The following is a 15954-nucleotide window of genomic DNA, read 5'->3' on the forward strand; positions in this document are numbered from 1 at the left end:
AAAGCATTCAACAGGGTAAGTTGGAACTTTTTATTTACAACATTATCCTATTTTGATATCCCGAAAGACTTCATCAGTCTTATAAAAACTTTATATAATAATTTGCAAACATATTTATATATTAATAAAGCCTTGTCAAGTCCAATTAAAATAACTAACGGGACAAGACAGGGATGCCCACTCTCGCCGCTTTTATTTCACCTCTGCATTGAACCTTTCTTCCTTCACATCTCGCAAAGAACCTTTCACTCAATCCCAAAAGTACTCAACTCCAAAATAATATTATCTGCATTCGTGGACAGCTTAAATATTTACTTCTAACACCCTGTTACAGATCTTAAGAAAATTATGACATCAACAAACAAATATGTACAAGTTTTAAATTACTAAGTCAGTCAGAGAAAATCACATATATTTCCCATCAACCCCTTAAACCATAAAGAAGGCTATTTTGCAGACTCCCTCTTTAAAACAGTCTATTCCATTAAATATCTTGGAATAAATTATGAACATAATCATTTATCCATGCTACAAAATAATGTGCTTAAAGCATGGAATAATATTACACAAGATCTAGACAGATGGAAGCTATTAAAACTATCTATAATGTCAAAAGTGGCAATCATTAAAATGAATGTCTTACCAAAATTATTATATCACTTTAATGCTACAATGTCAGTGATACCATACCACTTTTGTCATAAAATAAATAAGGAACTAGCCAGATTCATACAGCATCCTAAATCTGTCCGAATTAAGTACGCAAAGTTAATGTGTCCTAAAGAGAAAGGGGGGGGTTGGACCTACCAGACCTACAGCTCTACTATAAAATAACTAATGCACACAGACTTACTTTAATATCCAATTTTTCAAAGCACAGTGAACATTGGTCACCAATATGGGTCAAAATCTGGCACCAACATACGCTTTGCAGTAAAGTCAACCCCAAAGCCATACCCTACATAACTTCAACTAATATTAGGAACCTCAGACTTAATGGTATTTTAGTAGTCCGTGTAAAGAACTTTCAGGAATGGATGAAAACCCTAAAACTTGACAAGGCCTTATCCCTTCTTCAACCCCTCCATTTGAATCCAAATATCAAAATAAATAATAAGATGTTAAATCTACTGGAATACCCACAAATCAAGGATTGCAAAGTTTGGGACATATAAACAGAGATAAAACATCACAAGAATTACGAGACACCTTAAAGGTTAGCAAAAAATACATCATTTTAAGACAGATTAGGGAGATGGTTCCAGCAATAATTGGGGAGTCATCTGTTAATGAGAAAGACCTGATAAGGCTCTCAGAAATTTTTGGATTCCTTGCAAGCAAAAAGAAAGTAATCTCAAACACATACAAACTTGTTAGGTCTTTCATTTACGAAGACACACTACTATTCTCTAACTACTGGGATAATAGGGGAAACATAATTTCAAAAGAACATCAATTCCACTACCAATTCTTCCCCTTTTAAAAAAACTAATAGGTACACAATTGATGATTAATAATAATGTGTATTACACACTCACTATTCTAAATAAATATAATCCTAAATCTTCTCCGGCTTGTAAATGGTGTCCTTATCCACAGACAGATCTCCTACACGTTCTATGGTTTTGCAGGTACTCTCAGAATTTGTGGGACTCTCTTAAGATACAACTAGAAAAGATGGGGTATCATAAATCAACCCTATGTTGGAAATGAGCAATTCTTCATATCACAGATCTAAAACTCAACAAACTACAAATGCATATGTTAATATATGCTCATATATGCTCACTTATTAAATTATACATAACCAAAAACTGGTTAGATCGCACCAAGCTGTCGTGGAAAGGTTTCCAAACAATGGCCACAACCTACATATCATCTCAAAAATTAATTATAATTAATCCTAAGAAACGCATCTACTACCAGAATTTGTGGAAGTTACTTTTTGAAAATATCTTATTTATTTGATAATAGATTAACTCTATTTCAGGCGTATTTGACTACTAGAGACTAGTTACTACAAATATACTTTTTCCGTGACACAGATAAAGAATTAACAAAGAAAGATTTTTATGTCCCAGAATTATATATCGTGAATGATTTATCGGCCTATTCCTCACTCACGATCAACTTAGCAACATTATTGTAAATAATGTATCTAGTTGCAAAGTAGATTGTATTAGAGATATATTTTTATAATATTTGAAAATTTTGTGTATTCAAAAATGCAACTTATTTCATGTAATCCTCTGCTCAGTATCTATACTTGTTACACAAGTCAATAAAATGATATCAGAGAAGAATTCTGTGGTAGCTACTTACAGTTCTGCAAATATGCATGTAATGACTCCATTGTCAGATACTACGATAAGTCTTAATCTCTTGCACAATGCAAGCCTTACAATTTTTAATAACTTGCTTTAGTGACAAAAACAAACGTGACAGTGGGAGCACAACTTGTTATGACGATGTTCAATGAAGTGCAAGCATCTGATACTTACAGGATTGTTAACACTGGACTCTCTTGGCAAATCCAACATTGTTGATGTGACTATAATTGCAAAAATCAGAAAGAACCAATGAATTAATTAAGGCAGACTTAATCCCCCCCAAGCTGTTCATAAATCACAATATTTTTACCTGGTCTGTCATAAAGCAGCTCCATTCTAGATACACTGTGTGATGTTAAATCCTAGAAAGAATAACATGAATAAGTACATAAATGAAAATGCAGGTAAACCAACTCGGGTCAAAACAGCAGTATCTTAGTCAAACTGACTCCTCTACTTAATACATGCATTTGACATGTGATTAAGCTCTTAATAAGTTTAGGAATCATCAAACTGCGCAGCTATGCCGGATTGACCATCACAAAGGTAGCAAAAAATACTGTTAGATGTTGACGCTATCCAAGTAACAGTTAAAACGTGTAATACCTGATACACTGTAAAATCAAAATAATAATATACATAGCACAATGATCTAGATTATGGGAAAGGTTCAGGTAATACTGGTATTCCAAAGTGGAAGCAAGTCCAGCACAGAGGAAGCAGGAGGGTGTACTTACTTCCTAAATGGTTTTTCTGAGCAGACAGTACAGTACTGACCATAAAAGTAGATGTCTTTAATAACAAGATCACTGCTGCAGGACATCATTTTGTGAACAGGAAACAGCCATGGATAGATATCAATTCCCTTGCCTGATTTTTGTTTTCCTTAGTTAGTCATCCCCAGGTGTATGTGGCTTTAGTCCTCTGTTGTGCCTGTTAATCACACCCTACCTACATTACAATGGAAGTCCTACTCAGTTCTCATCTGATGCTCTAAAGGTGTTAAAGACAGCAATAATACCAACAAGTTCTTTTTAGGAAAGTTAAAGTAGTCTTTACACACCAAACTGGCTACTAGGAAGTATACCCTGGAAAAAAACAAATGGCATGGTTAACAAAATACAGCAATGTACCAATATCTCACAGACTATGAATGGTAACAAAGGTGCACATCGATTAGCATTTTGTAATAAACAGGAAAATTGTAATGCACATATATTTTGCAGTTAACTGTATACAAGAACATTACAGGTTTATATGTTGTTCCTAGGCTAATGATCATTACGGCCCTTACAAGCCTAACTCCACTCTCCAAACAATATGTATTCAGAGTATCATGTGTGTTTGTATGGGGGGGGGGGGCATGTTAGTAGGGAGGTAACTAAAGTATATGTGTTAGGATAATACTTTTCTTGCTTATGACCTCTGTTCATAAGAGACATATTGGCCAGACCATGCGGAAATTTATGATTTCTCATCCAGTTGTCGAGGTTTCGTTTGAAAAGGGACAAGGATGAACACTTTTACATGGATGGGGAGCCTATTGCACAGCATGGGGATCCTTTGGGGATCCTTTGGGACACATACCTGTTTCTCCAACATGTTTTGTTTATGTCACAAGTGAAGCTCATATCCCTGGGTCTAATGTTTCTGATTCATCAGGATTGGGTCTTAGGAAGCCCTGTAAGCCAGGCAAAGATCCCCTGTGAGCAGCCTGTAGGAGACTGAATATAGAGACACAGCCTTTAGACAATCAGTGCAGCACAGGGTATTCATGTTCTGAATTCTCCTGGTGAGAAACCTTTGTGGGCATTCCAAATGTTGCAAGTGTCTGGCTAAGTGCATGCGAAAGGGGGCATTTACTCTATGACAGGTCTGATAAGTGTCGAGTACGGTGGTACTGTAACTTCCTCGGATGTGGATGCCATGCCCTTATCTATAAGCTGGTGGACACACAATGATTTTCTTACTATCTCAGCTATGTTTTGGTCAAATGCCAGACTGCTATCTACCTATTTTCCCAGTTCTCTTACTACTGGGTCCCCCTCTTAGGAGTGTCTTATCAATGGATGGACTTGGGTTGACAGTTTCCCAAAGGCCATAGTAAAGCATTTTTGGCATTCAGATTTAGGCCATAGCTTTAGCACCAGTTATTTGTCTGTGATAAACCCTCTTTCAAGATGTTAGTCCCACTCTGATGAACCTTTTGTACATCTGCAAAACAAACTGCATCAGAAAGTACAGTTGTGTACACTTACCATAAATGTAGATGTCTGAGTGTATTCACTGTTGCAGTCATTACATTTGGGTAATCTGTTGGCAGGTTTCCCTCAGTTGGCCTGATTAACAAAAGTCTTGGGTCCTGCATCGGTTGTTGTCCCTTCTTCTATGGCGTCAGGTCGTCAGGGGTATAAAACATGCAGCCGACTCCATTACATCAGTTTTTCTTGCCCCAGATGTCAAGTGCCCCCCAAATGGGGAGCAAAATATATAAATAATTTAAAACACAAAAATATATACCTCCAAACAAAAGCAAATACACCAAAAAGGCTTTTAAGTGTAGTAAAATAAAGAAGAGGCATAGTAAGAGAAAAAACAGGGGGCTGGAGGGAGGGTATTAAGGACTGCGACAGTGAATACACTCTAACATCTACATTTATGGTTAGTGTACACAACTGTACTATGTTCTTCATGTTTCATTGTTGCAGTCATTACATTTGGGTAGATTCCCAAAGCTAAAGTTGGGAGGATGGATTTATACAGTATTAGGACCGGCTATAAGGCCCTGCAAAACAGCAGTGGCAAAGCCAGCTCTGGATTTAGAGAAAATTGGTAAATGATAGCGCTTGTTGAAAGTATGAACTGAACTCCAGGTAGCAGCTTCTAGAATATCCCCTGGTAGGAACACCTCTGAGAAAGGCTGTAGAAGTAGATGCAGCCCTGGTGGAATGGGATCTGATCCCCTGGGGGATAGGTTTTTCATAGTGCTTATAGCAAAAAATGAATACAATGGCATATCCATTTAGAAATGGTTTGCTTTGAAATAGCTTTTTCCTCTGCCCCTGCAGCAAATGCTATCAGCAGTTATTCAGATTTTCTTCGAGATTTAGTCCTGTCCAAGTAAAATTGAAATTGTCTGTGTACATCCAATGAATGCAGAATCCGCTCCCCTTTGTTCTGTGGATTGGGAAAGAAAGCTGGCAAATGAATGGACTGATTAAGAGCCACACTGGATACCACCTTGGGCATGAAGGATAGGTTGGTCCTGAGTGACACCCTGTCTGCATGAAAGATGATGAAAGGCTCCACTGCCATAAGGGCATGTAATTCAGAAATCCTTCTAGCCAAAGTGATTGCTAAAAGGAAGTCTGTTTTCCATGAAAGAAATTTTAAGTCTGCAGTAGCAGCTGGCTCGAAAGGAGGTAGAGTGAGTTTCTCCAATACAAAGTTAAGGTCCCAGGCAGGGGTTGGAGCTCTCCTGGGTGGCCTTAAGTTTTTGGCCACTCTGAGATACTGCTTTAGCAGAGGATGAGAGAAGAGGGGGGGGGGTTCTGTGTTGTAATCAGCTGAAACGGCTGAGGCATGGATTTTTATGGAAGAAAACGATAGGCCCTTGTGAAGCATCTCAGTTAAGTATTGCAAAATCTGAGGTAAATTGGGCACTGCTGTGCTCATCCCTTGAGATTGATTCCAGGCACAGAATCTTTTCCATTTGTCAGCATAAGATTTTCTAGTACTAGGTGTTCTCGCCTCCAAAATGACATCCATCACAGGTTTGCTGAGGGAATTTAAGTAATTAGCCAAGATGCAAGATTCAATGTCTGGAGCTGAAGGTGCAGAATGTGGTTGTTCTGCTGAGGCAGTAAGAAAGGTGTCCGAGGCAGGTGCCATGGAGAAATTTGTAACAGACTGTGTAGGAGTGGGTACCAGTGTTGGCGAGGCCAGTCTGGAGCAAGCAAAACTATTTTTGGTTTGTCCTGTTTGACTTTTAGTAGAACTTTGGAGAGCAAAGGCAGAGGGGGAAAGGCATAGACTGATAGGTTTTCCCAGTTGAAGGACAGAGCATCCACTTTCCAGGATTTTTTGTGAGGGGTTCTTGTGCAAATTTTGTCTCAGGGGTGAGGCAAAGAGATCTATGTCTGGGCTCCCCCATTTGCATGTCAACATTTTGAAAATCCATGGTTCCAGTTTCAATTCGTGTGGGTCCATGAGATTTCTGCTTAGTTCGCCTGCCAAAATATTCAGCTTTCCTGGTAGGAATTGAGCTTGTAGTTGTTCTTGATAGCTCAAGGCCGTGTTCCACAATGTCATGGCTTGTCTGCAGAGGAGGCAGGAATGTGTACCCCCCTGCTTGTTTATGTACCACATGACTGTGGTGTTGTCCGTCTTTACCATTAGTTGCCCTGGATAAAGGTAGTCCTTGAAGGCTGTCAGTGCATTCTGAACAGCTAGCATTTCTTTTTGATTGATATGAAGGTGCATTTGATTCGGGCTCCATTTGCTCTGAATGCATTTCCCTGCCAGATGAGCCCCCCATGCATAGTTTGATGAGTCTGTAGTTAGGGTTGGGGCGGCAGTGGGTGGTGTGAATGGCAGTCCCTTGTTTTGGTGGCAGGCCTCTGCCCACCATAGGAACTCTAGTTGCAGGCAAGGTATGACAGGAATCATTGCTTCCAAGCTGTGACAATGTTGACTCCATAAACCTTTTAGGTACAACTGAAGTTTCCTCATATGCAGTCTTGCATATGGAATTAGCAGAATGCAGGTGGTCATGAACCCCAAGGCTTGCAGTATTTGTCTTGCAGATAGCACGGTTTTTGTGGCCAACTGTTTGAAGTAAGTCACCAACTGAATTTGCTTTTCTGGCATACGGTAAGCCATCTGGGCAGTTGTATTCAAGTTTGCACCCAGGAATGTAATTTTTTGAGAAGGTACTAGTTCTGATTTCTTTTCGTTTATGGTGTACCCTAGACAAGTTAGAACCCTTTTTACAAACGCCAGATGTTTTAGAAGAATGGCCTTGTTTTCTGCCTGAATTAGACAGTCGTCCAGGTATGGATATATTTGAATATTTCTTTGCCTGCAAAATGCAATTTCTGGAGCCAGGCACTTTGTAAAGACCCTGGGTGCAGTAGATAAGCCAAAGGGCAGTGCAGAGAACTGATAATGCACTTAACCTGCTTTGAAGCGGAAGTATCTTCTGCAAGATTCCCTGATTGGGATATGCAGGTAAGCCTCTTTTAGATCTAGAGATGCCAACCAGGCATCTTTGCCTAGCATAGATAGTAACTGGTGAAGAGTCAGCATCTTGAATTTTGGAATGTCCAGAAAGGTGTTTAGAGTAGACAGGTCCAGAATTGGGCGCCATGATTTGTCTTTTCTGGCTACCAAGAAAAGTCTGGAATAGAAACTCTGTCCCTTTTCCTCTTCTGGTACTATTTGAATAGCCCCATGTTTAAAAAGGAAAGTACTTGTTTCTGAGCCTCTGCCCACTGATTTGGGGGCAGGTCTGGCCATCCGCTTAGAGTTGACAATGTGTGGAAATTAAATCTGTATCCCTGGGACACTATATTTAAAACCCATTTGTCCTGGGTTATAAATTGCCAGATTTTTGCATGAAGTGCCAGTTTTCCCCCCAAAGGGGCGGCTAAAAGGTAAGTGCTTGGTAATTCTAAAAGAAAGTCATTGAGACTGTTTACCATAGGGAGGTGTCTTGTTTCCAGATTTGGAAGAGGAGGCACCCCACTGCTTTGTTCTGAAAGTCCCTTGGGACTGAAACCTGGTGCTTTTGGAATGTCTTGGTTTGGCCTGAGTGGCTCTGGAAGGAACTAGAAAGGACCAGTTCTTAGTAGGCCAGTGCCTACTAAATCTTGGAGGTTGTACTTGTAAGAAACCTTTCACAGTTTGCATAGATTTAGCTTTATCTTCCATCTTATTTAGAACTTCTTCAGTCTTATTGCCAAACAAACGGTCCTGCTGCAAAGGAGCATCCAACAATTTTGCTTTAACATGATCACGCAGAGATTGCTCCGTAAGCCAAGCATGCCTTCTAAGCACAGACCCAGTAACAGCAGCCCTGCAAGAGGCCTCTAAAGAATCAAAGTATGTTTTCCAACTTGTTCAGCTGAGTGCAATAAATCCTGTAAATCTTTATTTTCCACACAGTCAGAAATCAACATAATTTTCTGTTTAAGCAGTCCCATGATATGCTGCTGATATTTTAGCATATGGAACTGACAGTTTACAGCCCTGATTGCCAAGGTTGCAGAAGTATAAACCTTTTTACCCCACCTATCCAGCGCCCTGGAGTCTCTATCAGAAGGGGTAGGATTTTTAGCAGAAGAAGCCTTAATGCCCTTGGGCCCCTGAGAAATGATTTCAGGGTTCGCAACAGGATTTTTGAAAAGGAATTTGTGGGAGTCAGGAACCCTGTAGTATCTGTCTGGCTTACAAGGGGCCGGAGGCAGAGAATCAGGGGCCATACTGGATTCTGAAAACACATCATCAACAATGCCTAGTACAGGAGGTATCCTGATTTTCCCAGTGGAAATGCTCCCATAAGGTATGTAAAGTTTCCCCAAAAGAAAAATCCTCAGGGGGAGAAGCAGAAGGAGTGGAATCCTCGGCATCAGATCTTCATAAGTAGGTATGCACAAATCCTGGTCATTAGAAAAGTCAGAAGAAACAGAGTCCTGTTCAGAAGATTCATAGTCAAGTTCAGCCCTAGGCCTCTTAGAAGGGGGGTTGACTACCCCTGATTAGAGAAAATAAATCTTCAGCCATTTTGATCATTTGTTTTTTAGGCATAGGGGCCTGAACATGCGGCCTGGGCTTCGGTATTTTAGACATAGAGCGAGATTTTGGTCTTAATATTGAAGGTGGTGTCAGTTTAATATACAAATCTGTAGGCCTGAATACACCCTCAGAAGCCAGTGCCTGCACAGCGGCTCCAGACCATCCAAGGTAGAGACATCCGTGGGTTCCATAGGTGAAGCATCTTGCAGCATACTGGATTCCAAATGGGTCTCAGTGGAGGCCTGCGAATCAGAAGTAGTGAGTATAAGGGGCTGCGAAAGCTCCTCACTGAGTACTGACGAACTGGCGACTGGCTTAGGAGAAGCATCATCAGCAGTTTTGGACCTCAGCGGCCTGCCTCTGTCTTTTCCTTTGCATTTTTTCAGTATTCTGGTAGTCGGATTGCTAACCGACATCACAAGGGGGCAGCCACCACAGACCCCGGGAACTACCGCCCCATTAGCCTGATGAGTCTGGTCTACAAGGCCATGGAACGTATCATCATGGAACTTACAAACAAAGACATTGGTAATCTCCAAGCTCTGGACCCCACCCAGTTTGGGTTTGTAAAAGGCAGATCATGTCTCCTAAACCTGATAGACTTCTTTGAAGCAGTCACCAAAGCCGTAGACAAGGGTAAGGTGGTTCACATAGCCTATCTAGATCTTGCCAAGGCATTCAACACCATCCCCCACTCTATAATTATAGATAAACTCACTAAACTAGGTATAAATCCCTATGTCACAAGATGGGTTGCCAACTGGCTCACTGACAGAACCCACACTGTGAATGTAGCAGACTCCAAATCCGACTTCAGACCAGTGACAAATGGAGTACCACAGGGTTCAGTCCTGGGTCTTCTCCTATTTAGTATGTACTTCTCTGATGTACAGGCTAACACAGAGGGTCTTTGGCTAACGAAGTTCGCAGATGACTGCAAACTAGGAGCCATAATCGGAACTCCTAATGATGTGGACATCCTACAAAAGGGACTCACTGAGACAGATGCCTGGTGTCAAAGCCATGGCCTCAAGCTTAATGCCAAAAAGTGCACTGTCATCCCCTTTGGTAAAAACTCTGTACCCATGAACTACAATATAGGTGGTAGTATACTTAACACCAAAAGAGTGATAAGAGACCTTGGGACACAGGTGGACAGTAGTCTCTCCTTTGATAATCACATTCCACAGTAGTCAGGAAATCCTTCTACATGGTACACCTCATCACAAAAGGTTTCTCATCCAGAAAAAAAGAGGTCATTGTTCCCCTCTACTCATCACTCATTAGACCCATTATAGAGTACAACACCCCTTTTGGTATGTACCTCACAAGACATCTACAACAACTGGAAAGGCTGCAGAAATACCTCACAAAGAGGATTACTGGCCTCAAACAAATGCCCTACGCAGACCGTCTAAAAAAACTCCAGCTTTACTCCGTCACATATCGTCTACTCAGAGGTGATCTCTGCCTAACATACAAAGCTATGTCAAACCCAGAGCTGTTGGACATGCTCCACTTAAAGAAATCCCAATCCCTCCAAGCTACACACTCTAGGGACCTAAAGCTTGTCACCACAATAAACAGAACATGCCGGAGGGATAGATTCCTGTCCCAGAGACTTCCCATACTCTGGAATAAACTACCTGTCTATATCAAACAAAGCTCCTCATTAGCACTCTTCAAGAAAAATCTTGATGATTGGATAGGAAATAGGAAATTCACCCCAGGGGATCACCTCTATGGCTCTGCTCAACAGTGGCACAGGAAAATAATTTTCTTGGGTGGCAAAAGCCAGGATACCATTTTGACTGGGCTTGTATAGGCCCCAGGGCCGATAGCCTAGTATCTACCTATGAACCTAATTAAACCGAGAACCAAAATATTTAGAAGCAAAAATGTACCGACGACGGATAGTGCGCTGATTAAATAAAGCACAAAACTGACAACAAGGTATGTCGTGGTCACAGCCTAGGCAAGGAATAAAGTACAAATGGAAATCCTTATGAGGTATTTGCTTCCTACAAGTAATACAACTATTATTTTTTATTTTTATTTATTTTACATTTGTTGACCGGGAAAGTCCGACTGGATGCATGTCCATTTTCAGCAGAGACCAGGTGAGAAAAGCTCCAAGGGTAATCAGATACAGCATTACATAATACCAGCATTACATATTACAAACAGACTATTTACAGAGATTACATAAGTAAAGTCGGCACGTAAAAATCAACTACCAATCATTAGTGGACCAGAGTTCCGCTGTGGCGACCCCTAACCAGGAAAAGCCGAGAGACACAACAACATAAGTAAGTAAGCAAGTTAAACAAGTTCCACAGGTTAGAGTTAATCCCAAGCATAAATCAGGATTAAATTAAATTACACAGTAAACTGGTTAAAAGATTTTTACACATTCTAGAAAGAGTTAGCCAGGCTTGATACATTGACAAAGCCAGTTAAGTGACAAATGTTGTTTGAGTCTAGTTTTAAATTGACCTAAGGTGGAAAGTAAGGTAATATCAGCTGGAAGAGTGTTCCAGGATCTACTTACAGAGTTTGCAAAGAGAGAGTCACCGGCTGCGTTATTAATTTTGTTAGTCTGAATTAGTAGTTTGTTAGAGGGTCGAAGTGGTCTAGGATTGTTATAGGGGGTGATAATATTTTTAAGTGCAGGAGTATTGTCTGGATTACAGAGGATTTTATAGACCATAATCAGTTGGTTATACTGGATTAGGCTGGGTAGTTCAAGCCACCCAAGCTGATATAGACTGATGCAATGATGTGTCCTAAAAGGCAGCCCAGTGGCAAACCTGGAAATGTGGTTGTAGCAAATTGAGAGTTTGTTAAGGACAGTCTTGTTTAAATTCGAGAGTAGAGGGGATGCATACAGAAGGGTTGAAAGAAGGTGAGAGTGAGCTATGGCAATTTTAGCTGGAGGGGTTAGGAAGACTTTTTTCCATAAAGTGACCCTTTTTTTATTGGTGGTTTTGATAGTTTGGTTAACATGTAGGTCAAATTTTATATTATTATCTATGATGACACCTAATAGTTTTGTAGAGGAGTCAGGGGAGATTATTGTGCCATCATTTGAATTTATGGTAAAGGTGAAAGCGGTAGACCTACTTGTTGGTGAAAATAACAGCATTTTAGTTTTTTTGGGATTTAGGATCAGATGACGTTCAGAAAGCCAGTTTTCTATTGTATTAAAGGTGGTCTGGGTAGCTGGCCATAACTCTACTGGAGATGTGGCCGAGCAAATCAGAGTAGAGTCATCAGCATATTGGATACAGCTGACTTTTGGGATGACAGTATAAAGGTTGTTAATGAAGATGGAGAAAAGCAAAGGCCCTAGTATAGAGCCTTGTGGTACTCCAAGGGTGTTAGGTAGAAGGTTAGAGAGTTTATTCTGCCAGAGGACAGCCTGCTGTCGACTATTCAGGTAGGATTGAAACCATAAAAGGGCTCTAGTATCTAGACAGAATGTTTGCAGAGTGTGCAGGATTGAAACCATTGAAGGGCTCTAGTATCTAGACAGAATGTTTGCAGGGTGTGGATTAAAAGTTATTAACTTTTACTGACATCGGTAAGGAGCAAGAAAAAGTTTCCCCAATGGGGTACCTAGCTTTTTAGTTGAAGACTTCAGTTCTTTAACTCGAAAACGAAAATTTCAGGAGTCAGCCGACCGGCACTTGCGAACTGCTTCTGCTTCGGGCACCGTGCGGCAAGAAAGACTGATGTAATGGAGTCGGATGCATGTTTTATACCCCTGACGACCTGATGTCATGGAAGAAGGGACAGCAACCGACGCAGGACACAAGGCTTTGTTAATCAGGCCAACTGAGGACAACCTGCCAGCAGATTACCCAAATGTAATGACTGCAACAGTGAAACATGAAGAACATCTACTAGATCTAAACACCTACATTTTGCTTGCAACATAAATAGGACATGTTGGAGAGACAGATATGTACCTCAGAGAATTCCCTTTCTCTGGAACAGCCTGCCCATCCATCCATCCATGTGAAACAAAGTCCCTCCCTAACCCTATTTAAGTATAACTTGGACTATTGGATGGAAAATAAAAAATTAACCCCTGGTTTGTCACCCACATCTCTGATGGACAGAGGCAGTCAGTAAATCATGCTGCAATCAACAATCACCCCTATATAAATGTCTAAAACATATAATTTGTAGGACACATTTGTGGTCATTAGTGTAGTATATACCTATGAACTTATAATAGCTCCCAATTTACAGTCATCTACAAACTTGGCAAGCTAGAGGCCTTGAACATTAACCTTGACTTCTGGAAAGTAGATGCCAAACAGGTGCAATCCAGCACAGAGCCTGGGGTACTCCATTGGTGATCAGCCTCTTGGTGTTGGTGGTCTTACAGATCCTGACTTCTTTGGCCCTGTCCGTAAGACAGTCAGCAATCAAATGAGTTATACAGGGATTTATGCCTAGGTTAGACAGCTTGTCGACAATGCCTGAGTGAGGTATTGTATTAAATGTCTTGGCCAGGTTAAACTATGCAGTATGTACTGTTTTGCCTAAGTGGCCCTCTCAAAGACACTACCAGGTTAAGTAGGCACAGCCTTCTCATAACAAAGTCAAACTGGGATGGGTCCAGTGTCTGTAGGTTGTCAATGTCGTTGTTTATCAGTTTCAATGATTCACCCTTGTGGAGCGGAATGACTGTTGCAGTCCTCCATTTACTTGGAACATGGCCTGTTTTGAGGCTGTAGTTGAAGAGTACCTCAAGTGGTCCTGATAGATCAAGTTTTACACTGTTCAGGAGGCAAAAGGGGATGTTACAGGAGGCCATATAGGCAGTACTTGTGGCTTCAGGAAGTGCCAGCATCTGGTGTTTCTTTTGGTGAGTGTTTCAGCGATGGCTGAAGAGCAGCATTACAACTAGCTGTTTTTGAGGCCTTTGATATTTAGGAAGATGTCGTTTAAGTGCTTCAGCATAAGACAAGCTTTGTGTGTGGTGAGTGGTATGTGTGAGGGATGTAGTGTTGGTATCCTTGACATCCTCGTTTGTATGCAAAATGTTTGCCTTCAGGGAAGTTGTGTATTTACATTTTTTGCATACTGTGTTATTTTCTTTAATGACCAACTGGTTGTGTGAAAAGTAGTTTCTGGGGTTTAACAAGTTTTGTACCTAATCCTAATTATACAGAGAAATTTGACTATCTAGGCATCTGCTAATAAACAGGTCACTGCTAACTGCTGTTGCTGCTGCATGCTGGACAGCTCCATGCAAACTCGCCTGGTTTATATCAGAGAAAAAAAGCTTGAAAACGGACTACTATGCCCTCTGGCCAATAAACAACCAGAGTTTGAGCTCCCTGGAGTGCTTCCCAACTCAGAGATAACAGATAAACACTTTCTGCCACAAGACAGATGATCCTGGACTTTCTTAATGTAAAACCAAAGCAAAAGTGCATCTCAATTGCAGATTAAACAGCAAACCACTACAAACCAAGTAAATCCCTGGCTAATCTGTCCCTCTGCAAGGCAATCTGGAGGCAAAAAGAACTAAAAAAAAAGCCAACACAGAAATGATGATTTCTGCCACAAAATTAAATAAATGCTTTAAAAATGCTCAAAAACAGTAGCTACCACTATACAAAGAAAGTACAAGCAGAGTAAATCAATTAAATATTCTTATCTTATAGGTTCATAGGTGTTTACAAGGCTAACAATTCTGATACCCTTGATAAGTGTGAGCATGGGCCTGGGAGATGAACCACTTACAGGTTACCTGTTTGCATCAGAGACGTAGGTGCCAAACCAGGGATGAATTTCTGGTTTCCCATCCAATTGTCCAAGTTGCACTTGAATTGGATTAGGGAGGAACTCTGCTTCACATGGATGGGGAGCCTGTTCCATAGATGGGGTAGTCTCTGTCATACATACCTCTCTCTCCAGCAGGTCCTATTTATATCACGGGCGAGGTTTAAGTCTTTAGAATGGGTAATTCTGGTACTGTTTGTTTTGTGAATATGCAGGAGGTCTATCAGAGGGGTGTCTGACAATGCCCTGTATGCCAGGCATAGATCTCCCCTCAAAAACCTGTAGGAGACATAATACAGAGATAGGGCTTTGAGACAGCCTGCATAGGACATATTACTTATGCCCTGCATTCTTTTAGTGAGGAACCTCTGTGGACGTTCCAGTTGTTGGATATGCCTGGATAGGTACATACCAAAGGGGGCACTGTATTCAAGGATATGTCTGATGAATGCTGAATATAGTGGAACAATGACTTCCTTGTACTTAGTTGCCATACCTTTGTGTATAAGTTGCACAAAATAGAATGAACCCCTCACCACTGTAGACATGTGATGATCAAAGGCTAGATTACTATCTATGTGTGTACCTAAGTTCCTGACTATTGGGTCAACTCTAAGGGGTGTGTTGTCAATATAATAGTTACCAGGGATGAATGACTTCCCAAAGGATACTGTTATGCATTTCTTGGCATTTAGTTTTAGTCCATGACTCTGACACCAGTTGTTTGTCTGTGTCAGCCCCTCCAGGAGAACATTTGTGACAGTGTGAGATTCAATGACAGCTCCGAATTTGCAATCATCTTCAAATTTAGTCAGCCAGAGACCACTGACATTGGCTTGACTTCTGAGAAGTAAATGCCAAAAAGAAGCAGTCCAAGGACTGATCCCTGAGGGACTTCACTTGTGACTGGCCTCTTTGTAGAGGTGGACTCCCCAATTCTAACTTCCAGGGTCCTGTTTGTGAGCCAGTTGGCTATCCACCGGATGACATAGGGGTTTGTACCTAACCTCTTCAGTTTGTCAACAAT

The 15954-nt window shown here is 40.9% G+C and overlaps 1 protein-coding gene across 1 annotated transcript in view; it reads right to left on the reverse strand.

Annotated features, from left to right (window-relative positions):
• AHI1 (Abelson helper integration site 1) overlaps nt 1–15954 on the reverse strand; it is a 2471520-nt gene that overhangs the window by 14494 nt on the left and 2441072 nt on the right. Inside the window, exons 18-19 of the mRNA XM_044087109.1 lie at nt 2641–2692; nt 2439–2551 (exon numbers count right to left, since the gene is read on the reverse strand). Of these exons, the coding sequence (XP_043943044.1) occupies nt 2439–2551; nt 2641–2692 (165 nt within the window). The remainder of the gene's footprint in view (nt 1–2438; nt 2552–2640; nt 2693–15954) is intronic.

This window comes from Protopterus annectens, chromosome 1.part1, assembly GCF_019279795.1.
Source record: "Protopterus annectens isolate FY-2018-M chromosome 1.part1, PAN1.0, whole genome shotgun sequence".
Lineage (NCBI taxonomy): Eukaryota > Metazoa > Chordata > Ceratodontiformes > Protopteridae > Protopterus > Protopterus annectens.